General features: G+C 55.4%; 7 protein-coding genes across 7 annotated transcripts; all 7 read left to right on the forward strand.

Annotated features, from left to right (window-relative positions):
- Positions 1–3,366: 3,366 nt before the first annotated feature.
- LMXM_28_0010 (conserved hypothetical protein) lies at positions 3,367–5,019 on the forward strand (the record flags this gene model as incomplete). The annotated part of the gene is made up of 1 exon (XM_003876785.1): positions 3,367–5,019. The coding sequence occupies one exon, from the start codon at positions 3,367–3,369 to the stop codon at positions 5,017–5,019; it is 1,653 nt and encodes a 550-aa protein (XP_003876834.1).
- A 612-nt stretch (positions 5,020–5,631) lies between these two features.
- Positions 5,632–6,042, forward strand: LMXM_28_0020 (conserved hypothetical protein; the record flags this gene model as incomplete). Its single annotated transcript, XM_003876786.1, has 1 exon — positions 5,632–6,042. The coding sequence occupies one exon, from the start codon at positions 5,632–5,634 to the stop codon at positions 6,040–6,042; it is 411 nt and encodes a 136-aa protein (XP_003876835.1).
- Positions 6,043–6,583: 541 nt separating this feature from the next.
- LMXM_28_0030 (origin recognition complex subunit 1 (ORC1),putative) lies at positions 6,584–7,879 on the forward strand (the record flags this gene model as incomplete). Its single annotated transcript, XM_003876787.1, has 1 exon — positions 6,584–7,879. The coding sequence occupies one exon, from the start codon at positions 6,584–6,586 to the stop codon at positions 7,877–7,879; it is 1,296 nt and encodes a 431-aa protein (XP_003876836.1).
- A 428-nt stretch (positions 7,880–8,307) lies between these two features.
- On the forward strand, positions 8,308–11,058 carry LMXM_28_0040 (conserved hypothetical protein; the record flags this gene model as incomplete). Its single annotated transcript, XM_003876788.1, has 1 exon — positions 8,308–11,058. One exon carries the CDS (start codon positions 8,308–8,310, stop codon positions 11,056–11,058), a length of 2,751 nt encoding a protein of 916 aa, XP_003876837.1.
- Positions 11,059–11,791: 733 nt separating this feature from the next.
- Positions 11,792–13,330, forward strand: LMXM_28_0050 (conserved hypothetical protein; the record flags this gene model as incomplete). The annotated part of the gene is made up of 1 exon (XM_003876789.1): positions 11,792–13,330. One exon carries the CDS (start codon positions 11,792–11,794, stop codon positions 13,328–13,330), a length of 1,539 nt encoding a protein of 512 aa, XP_003876838.1.
- Positions 13,331–14,114: 784 nt separating this feature from the next.
- LMXM_28_0060 (conserved hypothetical protein) lies at positions 14,115–15,572 on the forward strand (the record flags this gene model as incomplete). The annotated part of the gene is made up of 1 exon (XM_003876790.1): positions 14,115–15,572. One exon carries the CDS (start codon positions 14,115–14,117, stop codon positions 15,570–15,572), a length of 1,458 nt encoding a protein of 485 aa, XP_003876839.1.
- A 587-nt stretch (positions 15,573–16,159) lies between these two features.
- LMXM_28_0070 (conserved hypothetical protein) lies at positions 16,160–17,725 on the forward strand (the record flags this gene model as incomplete). The annotated part of the gene is made up of 1 exon (XM_003876791.1): positions 16,160–17,725. One exon carries the CDS (start codon positions 16,160–16,162, stop codon positions 17,723–17,725), a length of 1,566 nt encoding a protein of 521 aa, XP_003876840.1.
- Between the last annotated feature and the right edge of the window lie 208 nt (positions 17,726–17,933).

Consider the following 17,933-nt stretch of genomic DNA (forward strand, 5'->3'; position numbering starts at 1 on the left):
TCACAACAACACCCGTACCCGTACCCTAACCCTAACCCTAACCCTAACCCTAACCCGTACCCTCCCCCGTACCATAACACACGCACACAACAACCTTTAATAGACCACACACACCAAGTCACAACAACACCCGTACCCGTACCCTAACCCTAACCCTAACCCTAACCCTAACCCTAACCCTAACCCTAACCCTAACCCTAACCCTAACCCTAACCCTAACCCGTACCCTCCCCCGTACCATAACACACGCACACAACAACCTTTAATAGACCACACACACCAAGTCACAACAACACCCGTACCCTAACCCTAACCCTAACCCTAACCCTAACCCTAACCCTAACCCTAACCCTAACCCTAACCCTAACCCTAACCCTAACCCGTACCATAACACACGCTCACAACAACCTTTAATAGACCACATACACCAAGGGATAAAAGCAACACCACCACCACCATTACAATTCTCCACACACGCCCGCACACAGCGCAGCAGCAACGCAAATAGCCCACAATACACACAAATACGGCAGCTGGCCAAACACACACAACGGGTAGGGCCACGAGCACCCCTTTTTACGCCCCACCACGTCACAGCGGCAAGGCGCGCAAGCACACCTGTGCACAGATAGGCCTTAACGTTGGCACCTGTGCGCATGCACATTCGGGAACGCATTTCCCACCGGCGCTGAATCCTCTTGAGGGTGCTTCTGTGGGGTTGACAAGTTGCGGGCCAGTGGGCGTGAAAAAGGGTAGCCAAGGACGCCTCTGGAGTAGAAGGGTGCCGACCTGGACGATATTGGCGCAATCGGCTCCCAAGGCGCAACAAGGCTGACAGACTCTACGCGATCGCGCTGAACCGCATGAAAACCGGTTTTTTTTTGCCAGCGGCTGGCGTGGTTATGGCTGGCCAAAAAGGAATCCCACGCGCCCCCGCAAGCAACGATTAAACGCGCGACCAAACCCCTAACGCCGGCGTACTGCGAGATGCCCAGAATGATGAAGGCAATTACAGCATAGGGAAAGGGATAACCGGCAGCAGGCGCCCGTGCTCTTTGAAGAGCGTTTCTGTCCGAGCAATAAAAGCAGAGTGTGGACGCGTGAACGGAAAGCCGACATTCGCGAAATGGCATTCTTGTAGTAGAGAAAATCTTCACCGCGGAAGCTGCGTAAGAAAGAGTCTGTCGTATGTGACCCTCCGTCGCGCAGCGGGGTGCCGATGCAGACCGCCCTTTGGAAGCGGCAGGGTTAAAACACTGAGCGGTGCGAAAGCAGCAGTGGGGAAGTTCATGGAACTGGTTGGAAGGATTTGTGGCGGAAACAACGGTGCCACAGCCTAGGTATCCGGGAGTCTTTGTCCCGCATCCTCTTTTGCGCCGCGGCAGGCGCCTTCGGACGCCCCATCGCAAGGAGCCCCCCCCCGCCCCAGCGCCGCCCGCGCACCGCCGATGCCGCGCGACTGACCGCGCCACAGCCAGGCAGCAAAAACCCGCAGAGATCCAACGAGAGTGATGCTGACACGCGGAATCGTCTCGTCGCGCCAAAAGGTGCACGACGAAAGCCACCGTTGACCGGAGAACGCCTTCAGCCTTTGAAGACAAATACTGGCACTGTCTTTGGCGTGATGCGAAACGTTGCGAGAGACACGGTTGCCACTTCTCTCTTGGTTTTGCGTATTGCTGGCGGCGTGTTTGCATGCGTCTCTCCCGAAGCGCGGCCCTTGCCATCGCCAACCGGCGGTGCACAGGCGATGCGGGGAAGTTAAAGGGGGCCATGAACACTACGGCTTGTTCCCCAAACGGCCACGCTCCGCAGGAAAGGCGTAGTGGATAGGGGTGCTGATGACGACAGTGTTCGGGTTAGACGAACATCAACACAGTCGACAGCCAAAGGGTCGCAGTACAGCGCGCACTTGCCGAAAAAGGTTTAGGGGCGGTGCTGATCATCATGCTCCGCAACAAATGCAAGTTTATCATGTCGCCACCATCCCTTTTCCCAGAAATGGAACGACGCCGCAATAGGCGGCTAGGTCCATCGGAGGCATGGGGTGCGCATGCCAAAGGCGCGGTAACTGGGAATGTGTTTCGGAGGGAAATCCCCCAACCCACCCAACTGCAAAGCCCTACGCTGACCGAGGGCGGTATCGCCTGTCGGTGTTTCTTCTGCATCGGCTTGATGCGCGCCAGCGGGCACAGTTGGCGTGCCATGGTGGAGGTGCACAAAGAGCTTTGACGAGCCCCGGGTTTGTTTGGCGGTTTTCGCAGAATGCCAAGCAAGGTAGACGTGCTGGTACTGTGTTCCCTGGCACAGTCGAAGAATCCCCCGGGAACGTTCGATAGGCAGGCGCGGACGTTGCCAAAGGCCCCCCCCAGGACCACCGCCCACGAAGCACAGCCGCCCAGCCGCCGCCACCATTCACAAGAACGCCATTCTTTCGGCCCTTGGAGGCATGAATGGTGAACACATGCGCGGGTGCGCGCGCTGATGCTGCGTGGACTCGAGTGTATGGGCGCCGTCAGCCCAAAATCGCGCGAGAGCGGAGGTGCCCGGATATCGATCACCCCCCATCCGGGGAGGCGGCTGCCGAAAGGCAGCCCTAAACCCCTGTACGTGATCACCGAACCGCAATTCGGCTTGATGAAGGCTTCGCTTACCTTCTCTGAACTCGGCCTCCTCTGTGAGTCCCCTGTAGTGCCCTTGCCGCGTCATCGTGATCATTTTTTTTTCGTTTCTCGGGAACACAACGATACTTTTGCCTTTCCGTGCTCTTTGAAGCGAGGTGTCACGGTGTAGCGGTGTTGAGGTCTGGAATGAATCTCGATTTCGTGGCCCTCCTCGGGATCCTGCTCAATGTGAGGCGGGACGTGTTGGGCACGTTTCCCGTTCACGGTCAGGATCCTTTTCCGGTTATCTGGCTGCGCAACGCAGCCGATTGCTTGCCCGCTATCTAAAGGCATGGCGCCTGATTTTCTCGGGAAGCGTAAAGGCGAAGCTACGGGTGTCCAGTTTATTATCAAGAGCGCGACAAGGTTTTCCCTTGGTTTTTGCTTTGTTCTGCACAACGGCGAGGAATGCTATTCATCTCGAAGAGATTCTGAGGTACTCTTGGCAGTGGAGTGGATGTTACCACGACTGTGCGGTGCTTTGCTTCGGCCTGACAGAAAGGATGAGGCTGCCTGCCGACACTGCTACTTTCACTTCACTTTTCTCCATTTCTTTTTCATTCTGTGCTGTTGCTTCGGCGGAATCTTTCACCTTATTTCGCGGACCGTTTGCATGAGATTCGCCTGCGCTTGTGCTGGGATAGAATTACTTTTCCTGCCTTGCAGCCACGCAAATCATTAGCGGGTGACGTAGAATGAAATAATGCGCCGTGTATTTTCAAGCACGCTGCGTGGTTGCCACTATCGATGGCTTACTCTCCGACCACAGTCCACCGTGAATCCGGTGCGGTATCCTCTCGGTTATGTTCCTGTGGACGGAAGTGAATCGATTGACTCGGTGTATGCGCTCCTGAAGCAAGGTCACTTTGTGGCACCGCTGAATCGAATCGAGATGATTCACAAGGTAAGCGTGGGAACACGAGCCTTGTGTAGATCGGAGTACCCCGTTGTCTCGGCTCAAGATGTGCTGACGTTGCACCTGCGGGAGAAAGAGATCCTCGGTCGTGTTCTCATTCGGCGCGATTTTTGGACGCTCGATGACTTCAACGACGCCGAGCTGAATCAGAGCTTTGGTGTGCAGAATCTGTACTTTGATAACTACAAGTGGTCCCAAGTTCTGTGGCGGCGCTTTCAGGCATATGTGGAGGAGTATTTTCCCGTATCAGAGCACACGCACCTGCTTTACAGCGAGTACGTGCAGCTCGTGCGCAGTTTCTCCTCGTTTGAGCAGGGGACCTTGGTAAAGCCGGCGCTGCCAAAGTCTGTTCGGCTGCACTTACCCTATGGTGCGCTGCTGCCTAGCAAATTCACCCAGGAGCCGATTTTGCTGCTCAAAAACTGGCTTCATAATTTCCGTGGTCCCCTCATGTTGCACAAGGCCCTTGTTCTGAATGCGTGCTCAGGTGTTCTGGCGTTTGCCACAAAGGTTTGTCATGTGCCAATGGTGCGCGGAGTGGACTCTCGCCCTCGATTCATTGAGGCGTGTCGGAAGAACGCCGCTCGCTCACCAAAACTGGCGAATGTCAGCTTTCAGGTGGCGGAGATGTTCCCGGAAGTCCCGGACGAGATGAAGGATGGGCCCCGAAAGGGGAAATACGACCTTGTAATTTTTTACCCGGATGAGGAGATTGTGTCTGCGCTATGGGATGGTGAGAACGACGCCTTTGCGCCAACCGCACAGGGCTATGCTGGGAAACTGGAGGAGTTTTTCGAGAAGGTGACCCCACATCTTACGGAGAACGGTGTGATTGCGGTGTGTTGTACGAATATTCACGCACTGTTGTTTCCGGACTACCCACACCCCGTCGAGTATGAGGTGAAGATCAATCGGCGATTTGTCATCCTGGATTATTATGACGCCCCAGCACGGTTCTCTGGCAATATTCGCACAAAGTATTTGGAGCCGGCGATTGAATGTCATCCCGAGTTGAAGAAGAAACTGCGCTCCGAGCTGTGGATTTTGCACAAGACGGAGTCGATTGGTCACTTTGGGTTCATTCACGGCATCCCTGGCGCCAAGCCACCGAGTATGGAAAAGTGGCGGACGAAGAATATGGGATTGGAGCGGCAGAAAGCGTTGAAGGAGCACGTGCGCTTGATGGGCGGTGACTGGGGAAACTACAAGAGTCGCCTTATCAGGATGCTTCAGGAGCAGACAGATGAGCCGGAAGACGATGTAGCAGAGGCCGTTCGAATGACTCTGGACCCAACGTATCCGGCCATTCTGGCGGAGCGCGCACGCAAGGCGGTGGAGGTGCGAGAGAAGGAAAGAGAGGAATTTCACCGCTCTGTAGTCGTCGAGTACGGCGACCGCTCTCCGAGGGAGACGTTTCGGAGGAGAAACGTCTCATCGTGAAACTGCTATCCGTGGGAGTGCGTATATCAGATACTCTTCACATGCCTTGTGTTTTTCTTTGGCTTCTCATAATTGTGTAGTGCTGTGCCCCACGAGGATAGAGTCCGAATTCTTGCCCAAGCGCCACGCCTCTCGAACCTAGTCAGCAAATTGGCGGGAAGTAGTTTCGTGAGTCGCGCCCAACATTGTTGGCAATCGAGTTTCTCACTCCGGACGTACGTGGATGAGACTCAAGCGATGATGCATCAAGCCGGACGACTTTCGTCTCATGGATGACCGTGTTGTTGTAGGTCGAAGGCTACCGTACTTTTGTTTTGTCCTTTTTCTTTCCTGCGCCTTTCTAGGGGCTTCTGGACCGCTCCAGACATTAGCTGATTATAGGTGCAGTGGTTATTGGATCTGTTTTGTGTTTTAGAACACGCAAAGGAAGTGAGTTTTTTTTCTCTGCACTCTTACTTGTGCAGGCATAGCAGCCGGCGTATCGCAAGGGATTCTTTAGCATAGCTCAGGGAGTGTTTCTCGGGGTACTGGAGTCTTTTAAAGTGCAGTTCGCTGCTCTTTTTCGGTCTGTACGTACTCGTTCATCTGAAGTAGCAGTTCACTCCCGTATCCATGGAGGTGGTCGAGGAGTTCTTGCGTCTACGTCGGGAGGGCAAGGGCGAAGAGGCATACAAGCTTTTAGCCCCCGGCGCATCTATGGGGTGCCCGTGGGGCGGAATGCACCATGGCCCGCGCGTCCACGATCTACTGATAGATGAGGCGCGATTCGCCAAAAAAGGGTATCTTGACTCGGTGCCCATTGAGAAAATTGATGAAGGCACATACCAACGAAAGTTTCAGTGGGACAGAGGAATGGCAGAGTTCGGCAATAGCGGCTATCGCTTTCTTGGGGTGCTACCAATGTGGAGGGAGCTGTACTTTGTGCGGGATGGTAAAATCGGTCTGGTGACTTCCGATAAGTTACTGAAGAGGAGGTCACTGGTCCATGCCCTTTTCGGTGCTGGTAGTGGAAAAACGGAGTGACGGACATGCCGTCTGTGACTTCAGTGGCGTGTCTTTTCTGTGCCTCAGCGTGATTGTGGTTGCCGGGTCGCGGGCAGTCGTGCCGTACTGCTTTGTTTGTTTGTATGTTTTCAGTTCTGTGTTGCAGGGATTGCTCAGGCAACGCAGCGATTATGGTAAACATCTACTGCTGTAGAGCGGCTCTTTGCTTTATAGGAACAAAAGATAGCGGAGTAGGGACTGCGGGCCTTGTCAGTACGTGATCCCTTAGCGTGAAAGGTTGCGCGGAGATGCACCCTTTGCGTCTTGACTTTGGTATGTGTCAGCTGGTTCGGCGAGAATCGCGCGGTGGGCAGTGTGTGGAAAAGCCGCAGTTTGAAAGGGATCCCGCCGCCAGGAGGTGGCTTTTGGCGTGCTCTGGGAAGTGACGAGAAACGGCACAATCGCCTCATATTCCTGATCGAATCTACATCGCTTTTTGTCTGCGGGTTCTCTGATTCTCTGTGCTTTTCGATCTTTGTGGTTTCGCTCCGTAGAGACACGTGTTGCTGCCGTGGCGGAAATGAAGCGGAGCCGGCGAACGGCCCAGCAGGAGGATGTGATGCGGGCGCTGAAGGAAGGCGTGCAGGCGCTGAGTGTGTCGAGCACGCTCTCCACAAAGGACCTTGTCTGCAGAGGGGACCACGCACGTGCCATACAGGAATTCCTCGAAGATCCAAAGCATCACACGATGCAAATATTTGGAATGCCTGGTACTGGCAAGACGGCCACCGTAAACTTTGCGCTGGCGCAACTGGCGTCGCAACGGGGTACCAAACCGACAGCTGTCTTCCTTAACGGCTTTGTTGTTCAAAAGAGCTCTGATATCTACTACACTCTCCATCATCACTTAACAAAGGCGAGGCTCGGGGCGGTGGAGCCATGCCCGGTAGCGCAGTGCGCTTCGCGCGTCGAAAAGCACTTCCGGCGCGGGTGGGGCGGCAAGCCTCCTGCTCTGTGCGTAATTGTGGTCGATGAGGTGGATAAAATTCTGGAAAAACATTCAAAGGGACTTTTTAAAGTAGTTGATTGGCTTACTCTCCCGTACGCAAACTGCAAGCTGATCACCATCTCCAACAGTATGGAACTGCAACTCGATGCGAAAACAAAGAGCCGTCTCGGTGTAGTAAATCAGCTCGTGTTCTCGTCGTATGGCACTCAAGAGCTGCGTGAGATTCTTTTGCATCGTGTTGGCGCTATTGAGCCGAAACTCTTTGCGGATCAGGCGGTCAATCAGCTCTGCACGCAAACGGCGTCGCACTATGGTGACGTGCGGCGACTTTTGCAGTCTGCGTCTGCCGCCATTTGTGGTGTTTTGATGCGGATTCAAGATAACACTGTGGACGTCTCCTCTGCCGATGGCATTATCACGCTGCGCGAGATCCATAGTGTTGTGCGGCAGATTTTCCACGACAGATTTGTCGAGTTTATCACGACTATGCGAATGCCTGTCCTCTTTATTACTGTGGCTGTCCTCGGCAAAGAGACAGAGGAGCTCATCAGGAAGAGGGAAGTGGACTGCCGCCTTCCGCTGGAGCGCCTCCTGGCGATCACGCAGCAGGCGCAGCGGAGGTGTATGAATGTCTCGCGGCCGATTTCTCGGGTCGCCTTCGTGGAGGAAATCGAGCTGCTTCGGCAAGTCTCTCTGATAGAGGTCTGCATCGGTGAAGATCGCATTCCCATCCGCTGCGCTGATGAGCTTCTTGACGCCAAGGAAGAAGTTTTCGTTTTCCTGCTTCAGCCGTATCAAATGGTAGTGGACTCCTGTCGCCTGCACGACGCATTTGGCGCTACGTACGGGGCGGCACTGCACTTGTGACAGCCGATTCAACTACATTGGCGGTGTTTGGTGTGACTCACTGCTGTTAATTTTTTTTTGTTGTGTTGCTGGTAGACGTCATAGAGTACAGCTCATCGGTATGCACCTTCATACCAAAACCAGTGATGTTCGGAGAACTTGTGAATGAGTATCAGGTGCTTACTTTGTGCGTTGCTTTTAGCACGGCTACGCCTTGCGGGTTGCGCAGAAGAAGCGCGAACCTGCGTGTGTCTGTCTGTGTATTGCCGGGTTGCGGTGTTGCGCGCCATTTATCAGGCCTCTGTCACCGGGAATGGAGGGGTTACTCCTCGCGCAAAGTTATGAACTCTTTTCCTGCTTGAGCACATCCTTTTCTTTCACCTTTTTAACTTTTTCCCCCTCGGGCTTCTTTGTGTTTCCTTTGTCATTCCCGAAAGGAATCAGTACAGATGCCGCCTCCACCCAAAGGGCCGGTATCCGGTTTTGCAGCTGCTGCAAAGGTCCTTTTCGACTCTGCCCAGCGTGTTGGCGCAGTTCAGCCGCTGGAGCACAGTACCAAGGAGTACGCGCAGCAGCTCAAGAAGATCCAGTCTCATAGCAAGAAGAGAGGAGGCTCTCTGGGTGGGGTTTCGTATAGGGTGGCGGAGTTCTTGGCGGCAAAGCGACCACCCACTCCTCAGCAAGCTCCCTCTGGACCACTCAAAGGGCGGACGATCGCGAAGAAGGTGCCACTGATTGAGATTCCTTCTATCCCAGCAAAGGCGACTGCAGAAAAGCATCCGACCACGGAAAGAGAGACACGCCCGCCGCTTGAGCTGCCCCCGAGCTTGAGGTCGCTGTTTGTCACCAAGACGGGGCCGAGCACGGTGTCGGCACCACCACCACCGCCACCGCCTACGCATCTTGCGACAGAGTCCGCGCCGCCAGCTTCAACTCCTGTCGAGGAGGTGTTTATCACTGAAGACAAGCCCGTTTTCGAGGTTCGCCAGCAAGTGACGCCACAGCCAGCACCGGAGGCCGTTGTTCAGACATCTGTTGTGTCTGCAGCGCCTCAGGATGGTTTGATAGCTGCCCGTAAACCGAAGCCGGTGATTAGTATTCCCATAGCCGCGGTCGGCGCCACCGTTGTGGAAACGGCGGGGGATGTAGCGGCTGGTGATTCTGCGCCGGACGCCGCGGCGGCGACGGCGGCAACAGGGCTTTCGGTGGATGTGTGGGAACAGCAGCGCGAGCGGGAGCTTGAGCGGCTGCAGAAAAAGCACGAGGAGGAGGAGCAGCGGCGCCTGACGTTGGCGCGAGAGCAGGAGCATCAAACGCTCGGCAAGGAGTGGGTGATGCGCCACACTTACAAAGTGTCTTTTGAGGCGGAACCTACTGTGGGCGGCAAGCTATTGCGCGAGTTGTTCGCCGCAGATTCCGCTGCCGCAGCTCTTTCGACGTTTCGGAAAATGATTGATGCCGGCGCCCGGGCGTCAGCGCTGCTGCCGGCCGGTCTTGCGTCTGTCGCCTACAGCATTCGGTCGGCACACCCCGCCGAGCGGCTCGACCTCAGGCGCGATCTTCTCGACGCAGTAGGGAAGGCGAAGCTTCCTGACCATGTGATGCGGAAGGCACACTTACTGGTCTCTGGCGGCACAGACTTCTTGGCGGCGTTCGGTGCTTTGACGGAAGCGGAGAAGCAGCGCCTGGACAGCCGAATCATTGTGAAAGCACTCCAGGTCCTCGTGTGGAGTGAGCGGTGGGAAGAGGCGCTCAAGCTCGCCAAGGAAAGTCGCTCTAACTTCCGTAGCGGGAGCGAGGTGGTGGACCTAACCTTGCTGAGGGCAAGTCAGCTGTTGGAGGAGGGACCACGCAAAGAGGTGGTTGCCTACGCTTCTCGGAGTCTCACGGAGAGCGGGCGCATGGGTGCGCGCGCAAAGCTTCTCATCGCTAGCGCCGAAAGGGGCACGTATCGCCGTACGTTGCTGAGGCAGCTGACAGCGTCGTCGGATGTCGACGAGAGCGTCTACGCAGAGCTTATTGTGCGCTCGGACAAAAGCCAAACAGAGGGGCTCTTGGCCGAGATGGCTGCCAGGGGGCTCAACAACGAAGATCCTGTGGTGCTCGGCGCTGTCGCTATGAAGGCGCTCAACAGTGATGCACCGGCGGACGTCTTCAAGGAGATTTATCGACAAGTTGCCATGATTGGTCTCCTACCAATTCACATCCGCGTTGCTACGATGACAGCCGCGCTTCATCCGACGGAGGAGGTGCTGCGGCAGGCGATTGAGGTGGTGCAGATGGTCGCTCCAGCGGCTCGCAGCCCGGGGCTGCGCAAACTTTTGCCCATTCTCTACCAGCAGAACATGATGAAGGAGATTGTGCAGTTGGCGGACTCGACAAACGAGGCGGTGCCCGTGGCGAAGCTGATGCCGCGTGCCGTGGCTTTCGTGAATGAGGCACTTCTGAAGGTAGGGCGTGAGCCGCTGAGCGATGTGCGTGTCAGCGACATTGGCTTCTCGCGCATGAGCGAAGGCGCAGCTGCCAGTCCGTCCAGTACGTTATATGAGCAGACGGCAAGCGTGATTGCCGACATATCTGGTCTGACGGAGAAAATGCTTCTCTATGCAAAGGAGCGGCAATGGTCTAAAGCACTAGAGGTTGTGAATGGACTGCCCACCGTCATCAAGGCTGAGCCGTCAGCGGTGACCCTGCTTTACAATTGTGCCTTGGGCGCTGCGGTGGAACACCCAGAGACGGTCAAAGATATCTACGCCCTGATGACTACTCGTAGGGTGAAGGTGAACACGACAACGGTCAACACGGTGCTAAGTAGCCTAAGCAAATCATCGCGGTGGCAGGAGGCCATCGATTTCTTTGAGACCACATCTCTCCAGCAGCGAGACAACAATACGTACCTCGTCCGCTTTGCTCTGCTTGGAAAGCAGAATCTGTGGAAGCAGGCGATTGAAGCCTACGACGAGACGCGCGCGGCCATCCCGAAACTGCCTGCTGCCATGTTTTCTCTCATCATCAGTACGACAAGTGGGCACGACTGGCATGCGACTTTACGAGTTTTTCAGGACATGTTGAAGTCGTACGGCTCTGGTGTGAAGGAAAGCGTCGTGACACAGGTGATTCGCTGCCTGGAGAAGAACGGCAAGACAGCTGAGATTGCAAAGCTGGAAAAGGAACTGGCAAAGCGGAAGAAGAAGAAGTGAATCTCTCCTCTGTGATGGAGGTTCGGCTGCGTCTTGACGTGCTCAGGAGTCATGGAGCGCATCACATGCTTTCTAGTGATTTTGTGGGTGTACGTGAGTTCCGAATCGTCGTTTTCTCACATTGCACCGAGAGTTTTTTTTTCTCGCTGCGTTGACGCATGCGTTATCGGCGCCTTTTTTTTCGACGCATGTTAGGGTCACCCTGTCCTTGCTGACGATACGGTAGGAGAAAAACAAACTGGTTATTGGTGGCGCGGGGATGGTGTACTGATCGATGTGGTGTGAACTCACCAGGTGGTTGAATGTTGTTTCTGAGGTGGTGCGTGGCCGATGCTTCGATAGGCGAAGAAGCGGCGCGAGGAGTAGCCGAAGCAATGGAGGCTGTGCTTTCTCTCGCTGCTTCACTCACTACCACACAAGGTTGCGCGTGTCATGCGAATACCTGTGTGTGTTTGTTAATGGGATGAATTGTTGCTCATGACTGCATTTCCCCCTCGGCACGCTCTCGTTCGACATTCAATGCTATTGTTTTCCCTTTTTTCACTACCTTCAGCTTTTCCTCACCTATCCCTTTCTCTTTTGCGTGTATTTTGTGTTGTGCGGCGGCTCTCACATGGCTGCGTGATTGGTTTGCGTGCGTGTGAGTGTGCCGGTTCAGAGTGCAATGGTTTTCGAGATAGGAGGTGCACTCAAAGTTTCTTATAGAGTATCAGCAGCATCCCTCGTCTCGAAAATGCCGGTCGCCAAGAAGGGTTCCAAGAGAGGCGGCCGGAAGAAGTTACTTAGCGATGTCGAGCTCGAGCGGATACGCGCAGAGGAGTCGGAAAGACGGTGTCGGCAGCTGATGTTGTTGCAGAGTCGCCTGCGCGAGGTGGTCGCGGAAGAGAAGGAGATGTCAAATGCCGTCTCTGGCGCCATCGATTCCCGCTGGATACGCTTTCTGCGTGAGTGCAAACAGCGGGAGCTGGTGGCCGAAATCGATGTACTACGGCGAACGTTTGAGGCAACGCTGGACAGAAAGGAGGGCTTTTCCACGACGCTTCTAGAGGAGCTGAGTGTGGCGGAGGAGCAGTGCATGCACGCCTGTCGTTCTCACATGGACGTTGTCAGCTCTCTGCTTCAGCTGCACGCGGCGCGCACGAAGGACATGGAGGCAGATCTCGACGCCAACGTTGTGGAGATGCAGCAAGACTTCGAGTATGAGAGGGCCGAGCTGGAGCGGAAGCACATGATTGAAATGGACGACCTGCGCCTGATTCTGGACAACATGGCGGCCGAGGCGGAGATGTTGGAGAAGAAGCTGCAGGAGGAAACGTCTGAGGGCCACGAAACGGCTGCCGAGAAGATGGAGGAGGCAATGAGGGAGATGGAAGCAGACCTTAACAAGGTTGAGGATGGTCTCCGTGGTGAACTGGATTCACGCTACAAGAAGTTCATGTCCACCGCGCAGGCAAACATGAAGGAGTACACGGCGAAGTGTAAAGAGGACCAGGAGACGACGGAGCGTATTGCCGCCCAGCTGCGCAAGATTGAAAAACTGCAAGGCAGCGTCTCCTCGTGGCGCACCAATATCGCTCGTAACGCAAGAGAGTGGGAGGGTCGCAACGCGGCTATCCAGGCCGAGCGGGACGCAACACTGCGTCACCTGAAGAAACTGAAGGATAAGATGCAGCGGTGGAGGGAGCTGCAATCTAAAGCACTCGTCGAACTTGTGAAGGAGGCGAACGCGACCGAGGAGGCGCTGCAGGCGACCTCGAAGCGAGCGGTGCGTCTTCTGCGGCTAGTGGAGCTGTGCAGGCCGCTGGAGACGGAGCGAGAGCAGGTTTTGTTGCACGAGGCGAACATTTCATCTGCGGCAGTCGAGGCGGAAACAAAGCGGCGTGTTGCCGCTGAGAGCTCTGGGAACGCACAGGAGGATGTCCTGTCAGGCAGGGACGCCGCACCAGCTGCGAATGAGCAGTGGCTGTCGCTGGACCGCTTCTGGGTGAAGCACAACAAGGTGGTCCTGGACAATGCGGCGTTGACGCAGGAGCGCTTTCTTTTGGAAGAGGAGAACCGAGGATTGCAGGGGGTTCTCAAGGAGTACTTAGATGACGTGTCCATTAGCGATCAGGTGATGCGCCAGAGCAACACCCTTCTTCTCACACAGGCCGCCAGCCGCAACGTTGTCCAAGCCGCCAACGCGAGTGACAGTGTCGGTGTGAGAGGCTACAATGTCATCGAAGGAAACAAATTCGTAAACGACCAGAGTCGTCAAGCCATCAATCGCTAGCCACTAGTGAGAGTCTTTCGCTTGGTGGAAAGGAAATGGGGAAGGAAAACGCGACAGAGTTCCCTCTTTGGGCCCTGTTATCGGATCTGTCTACATGGATCTCCGGCTGCTCGTGTTCTCGCTTGCATTCATTTTGTTTTTGTGTATGTGTGTGAGGAGGGATCTTTTCGTTGGAAGCCCTGACGATGCGTGTGTGCGATGTAAAGAGTGCCACACGGACGCTGTGTGCGCGATATCTGGTATCACGTGGTTTTCTTTTTGTGCTATGGATGTATAGCTTGATTGCCAGCTGTAGTTTCTTCAAAGTATAAAACGAGTAAAGGTATTAGCCGCCGCGCATGCGTACAAGGAACCCCTGCGACTTGTCCTGGCCTTCTCAGCGCTGTTTCTCTGATGTCCTGCTATAGCAGAGCATGGCTACAAGCTTACGTACATTGCGCACGAGACAAGAGTAGCGGCGAGTGAGTATGCTGTCGTCGGCTTTGCTGTGCCCTCGTTACTCACCATGAACGTCATTTTTACACCTCAATCGCTTTCCCCTTCTTTATACTCCTGCTGCTGTTTACCGTTGTTCGCCTTCGATGGATGTTTGCTTTTCTGATCTTAGTTTCCCCCACCGTTTGAATGCGTTGTTCTCCCGCCCGCCCCACGTTTTGAGGCTCACTCCCACCGGTACTCTCGCTAGCTTTTTTCGTGTGTGGGAGTCCTGATTGAGACGGACCGCGAATCACCCGGTTTGGCCGCTAGTTTTTTTGCGACTCGTCTTTTGCGTGTTCGCGCCCCAATGCGCCGCCTGGCCCGACGTACACTTACCTCGCTGGTGCTGGCTGGTGCTCGCCGATGGATTGAATCGCAGGAACCGTGCACGCCAGATGCGATTCGAGAACTGTTGCAGCGGGCGGAGAAGGAGCAAGAGAGGCGTGAGCTCGCTGTCGACCAGCGCAAGGTGGTGTTTACCGCCGCCAGTAGCGGGGACCATCGTTCCCGCATCGCTGCCGCTGAGGCGTTTGACGTGGCGGCGGCGGGGCTTCCGCGGCCGCCGAACTTTTGTTATATGAACGTTTCGGTGGACTACGCCTGTATGGTGGATGCACCTGAGGTCGTCTGGTTTAACATGTGCAAGGTGAATGGCTTCACCCCGTCCTCGGTGAAGGCTGGCACCGTGCACATGCTAGGAGGGATGGTGTGCCATCAGCGCCTGGGCGGGGGGTTCATTCAGGTGATTCTTGGCTGCATTCCAGACTTGGAAATGGAGTCGTTCACGTTCGATGCTATTCCGGACAAGGACGAGATCGCAGCGCCAGGCCGAGCGCCGCCAGCGGTGGCATTTGCTATGCTTGACACGGGTCTTGCACTCCAGTACGAGCAGGTACTCTCAGCGCACCTCAGCACTCTGAGCAGCTCACTCGGCAGGGAATGCCCTTTGGTTGGTGGACTCTACCCTCCTGTTGGCAGTGTGACCGGTGGAGGAGACCCGAGTGGTAAGGTGGAGGACTCTATCTTTTTCATCAATGACCGTGTTTATAGAGGCAGTGCGGCTGCTGTTGTGCTGCGCAGCAAGCTCTTGAAGGCACACACAGCGAGTGTGGTTCCGTCGATTTCCCTCGGCAGCGCCAGTGTAACTGACGTCGCGTGCGAGGGTGGTGTTGTGACGGTACGAGCGCTGAACAACCGGCCTGCCACGGAGGTTGTCAAAGAGCTGTACTCGCTGCCTGAGATTGCGGAGAAGCCGAGTAAGGTGTTCCTTGGCCTGAGACACGGCGACGTGCATGTGCCGGTTTCGTTTGTGGGGCATCCCGATAGGGGTGAGCTCAGTTTTTCACTTCCTCCGGGAATCTCTCTAGACCAAAGCGACACTGTTGATTTCCTCGTAGATGACGCAGAACTGGACACGGAAATGGCCGCAAGCCTCTTGATCAGCATGGAAAAACGCATTGCACCGATATTTGTCGAGAAGGACATCAATGTGGCGCGCGAGGCGCGTCGTAACATTGTGGCATCCTCGACGGCGGCATTTCACTTCTCCCACGGCGGACTGAATACCATCGCTAAACCGGAAGTCCCCGTCGTTAGCTTGGGCAGCGCTGGTGCGATCTTCGCGCCATCAATTTTGCAGCGCTGTGTGGGTCGCTCGTGCCCGAACGCTGGCTTTTTCTCTCCCGGCCAGGTGGCGGCAGTGGCGGATCTCACATCCATCTTTCCGCGGTCTAGCACCTACTGCTTTGTGCAGGGAACGGAGTAGGACAGGCTGTGTGGCAGTGGCGTGCGTGTATGTAGTGACTTGTTAGGCGGTTGCTTTTCAAGAAAGAAGCACATTACTTGTCTCTATCTGACCTACTGGCACGTGCACGTTCAGGTACTTTGGTCTTGTTTCCACGCTGGTACTAGTCTGTCTTCACAGGTGGTCATTGACCTAGAACTTTATGCATCATCTAGACGAGGGCGCATGCATGGATGTGCTAGCAAGGCGAACGTTTGCTTCTCTTCAAGGGCCTCTCTGACACGTAGCAGTGACTGTTATGCTTGCTCTACTTGTTTAGTTCAGGGCTGGTCGACCGTTTTCTTTATTTGAGCCTGCGAAGAGGTTGTGGTTGACGGACCTGGAGATGCGGGGGGCTGGCGAAGCGCCGTGCCTCTTCTGGCCGACCCTTCGACAGCGGCGAACATGGTTGCATGCTTTCGGCTCTTCTGACGGCTACGTGCAGCTTGTATTCTTTGTTTCCTCCACACTTCAACTCTGTTACGGCGGGCGGCGGTGCTCACACGCACAAGAAATGATCCACTTGCAGCGATTGTACCCAGAACCCGCGTCTCGCAAACATAATAGGTATGTCTTCCTCTACAAGACATGAATTGAGGCGCTCAGCCTCCAGCATCGCGACCGAGCTCTGGTCTCCTGATGAATTGTACAAGGCCGATCCCCAGGTCGATATTTTGCAGCCGATTTTGAAGACTCTCGAAGTGGACTCCGGGCGCTTTTACGCGTTCCGTCTGTCACTGGTGCTGGCGCCGTTTGAGGCGCTTGAGAGGTACCGGGCCCCAGAAGGCGAGGGCACCGATCTTCTCGCCGATGACAGTGACCTCGACGTGACGTGCACGGAGATGCGGTGGGACGGGCGACCAGATGTGAGCACAACGGGCATCATCGCTGAACAGTGCAAGGCAACGTCATGGCTCCGCTTCTCGAGCACTCTCTCGCGGCGAGTGTTTGTTGTCGATCGCTCTGCGGCGCACGTGCAGACGCTCGTTGCAGCGCTGCGCTACTCGTTCTCTCATCTCTTGTTTCCAGCAGACTCGGAGATGTGCGAGGGGACGTGCACTGTACTGTTCCAGTTCATCGTGCACCATTGGTCGAGGCTCTCGGGATTTCTTCCTTTGCTGTACTTTCTTTTCGAGATTCAGGAGCGCGCCTTCTCGGCGTTTTACAAGCAGCTGGGTAGCCTGGTTCAGGCGAGGGTGAACAGCGATATCGCTGCGTGTGACACCCTCAAGCCGAAAAAGAGTGGGAAGTTGTTCTCGTGGTTTTCATCAAAGCCAAAGGAAGCCGAGCTCGGCGTGAGCGACAAGCTGGAGATCATCGACTCTCTCAAGTCGATGCTACCGCCGACCTTTGAAAAACGGTACATGCTTGCCCTCGTGAATCATGAACACTTGGGAAAGATGCAGCTCTTCTGTCGGGAGTATGTGGGCTCCCTGAAGGGAGAGGCATCCACGTATCAGGCGTTCGCGGAGGGCTTCGCTGCTCACCCGCTCACCTCGAGCCCTATCAAGGGGTGGTATCCAACGAGCGCTCTGGAGGCTCTGGGAAAAGAGAACGCTGCTGTAAAGAAAACGATGGCCTCGGTGCAGCGGTTCGCGTTGCGCAAGAGCTCTCTCGCGAACGAGTTTGTTCTTCCGTATCTAAAGGCTATATCGGAGTGCGAGTGGGAAATCGGCATTATCGCACACTCACTCGTGGCTTTCTACGAGGATCTGATGATGCGTGCAAAGAGGCTAAGCGAAAACACGATGCTGTTGTCCGGAGAGGTACCCCTGCCGCCGGGGTGTGAGACTTCCACGCGGCCAGAGAGCCTGGAAAAAGCCCGCGAAGTAAATCAGCGGTTTGCATTGGAGTTCTCCAATATGAAGCAGCAGTTCGACGCGGAGGTAGCACACGCGGAGGCGGCGATAAAGACACGCACGAGGCGTCTCTGCATTCTCTGCGGGAGTGTGGTGAAGGCGATAGCTTCTTGCGCGGACGTAGAGTACGACGAAGAGTACTTGTCTCCACTTGCCCCACCACTGCCTGACGACGTCACCGACGACTGCTTCGCGTCTCAATCACTCAACGGGTGCCTTGGTGTCGTGGAGGGGCAGGAGGAATCCAGCTATACCATGGACCGTGAGGGAGCCTAGACGCAGCGACCCGCTCGCTAGGAAAATGAACCAATCAAAGAAAACCGTGCCGCCTTTTTTCCCTTCGCTGATGGAAAAACCCGTCTGCTAGCTGATGCGATTCTGTCTCTCTCTCTCTTCATCGTATCTATCCTCTTGTTTTGTTGCATTTGCATATGCAGCGCGTGCCGTCGGCGGGGGCACGACTCCGCTTCTACGTGGTGCCAGC

Source organism: Leishmania mexicana, chromosome 28 (assembly GCF_000234665.1).
Source record: "Leishmania mexicana MHOM/GT/2001/U1103 complete genome, chromosome 28".
In the NCBI taxonomy this organism is placed as follows: Eukaryota; Euglenozoa; class Kinetoplastea; order Trypanosomatida; family Trypanosomatidae; genus Leishmania; species Leishmania mexicana.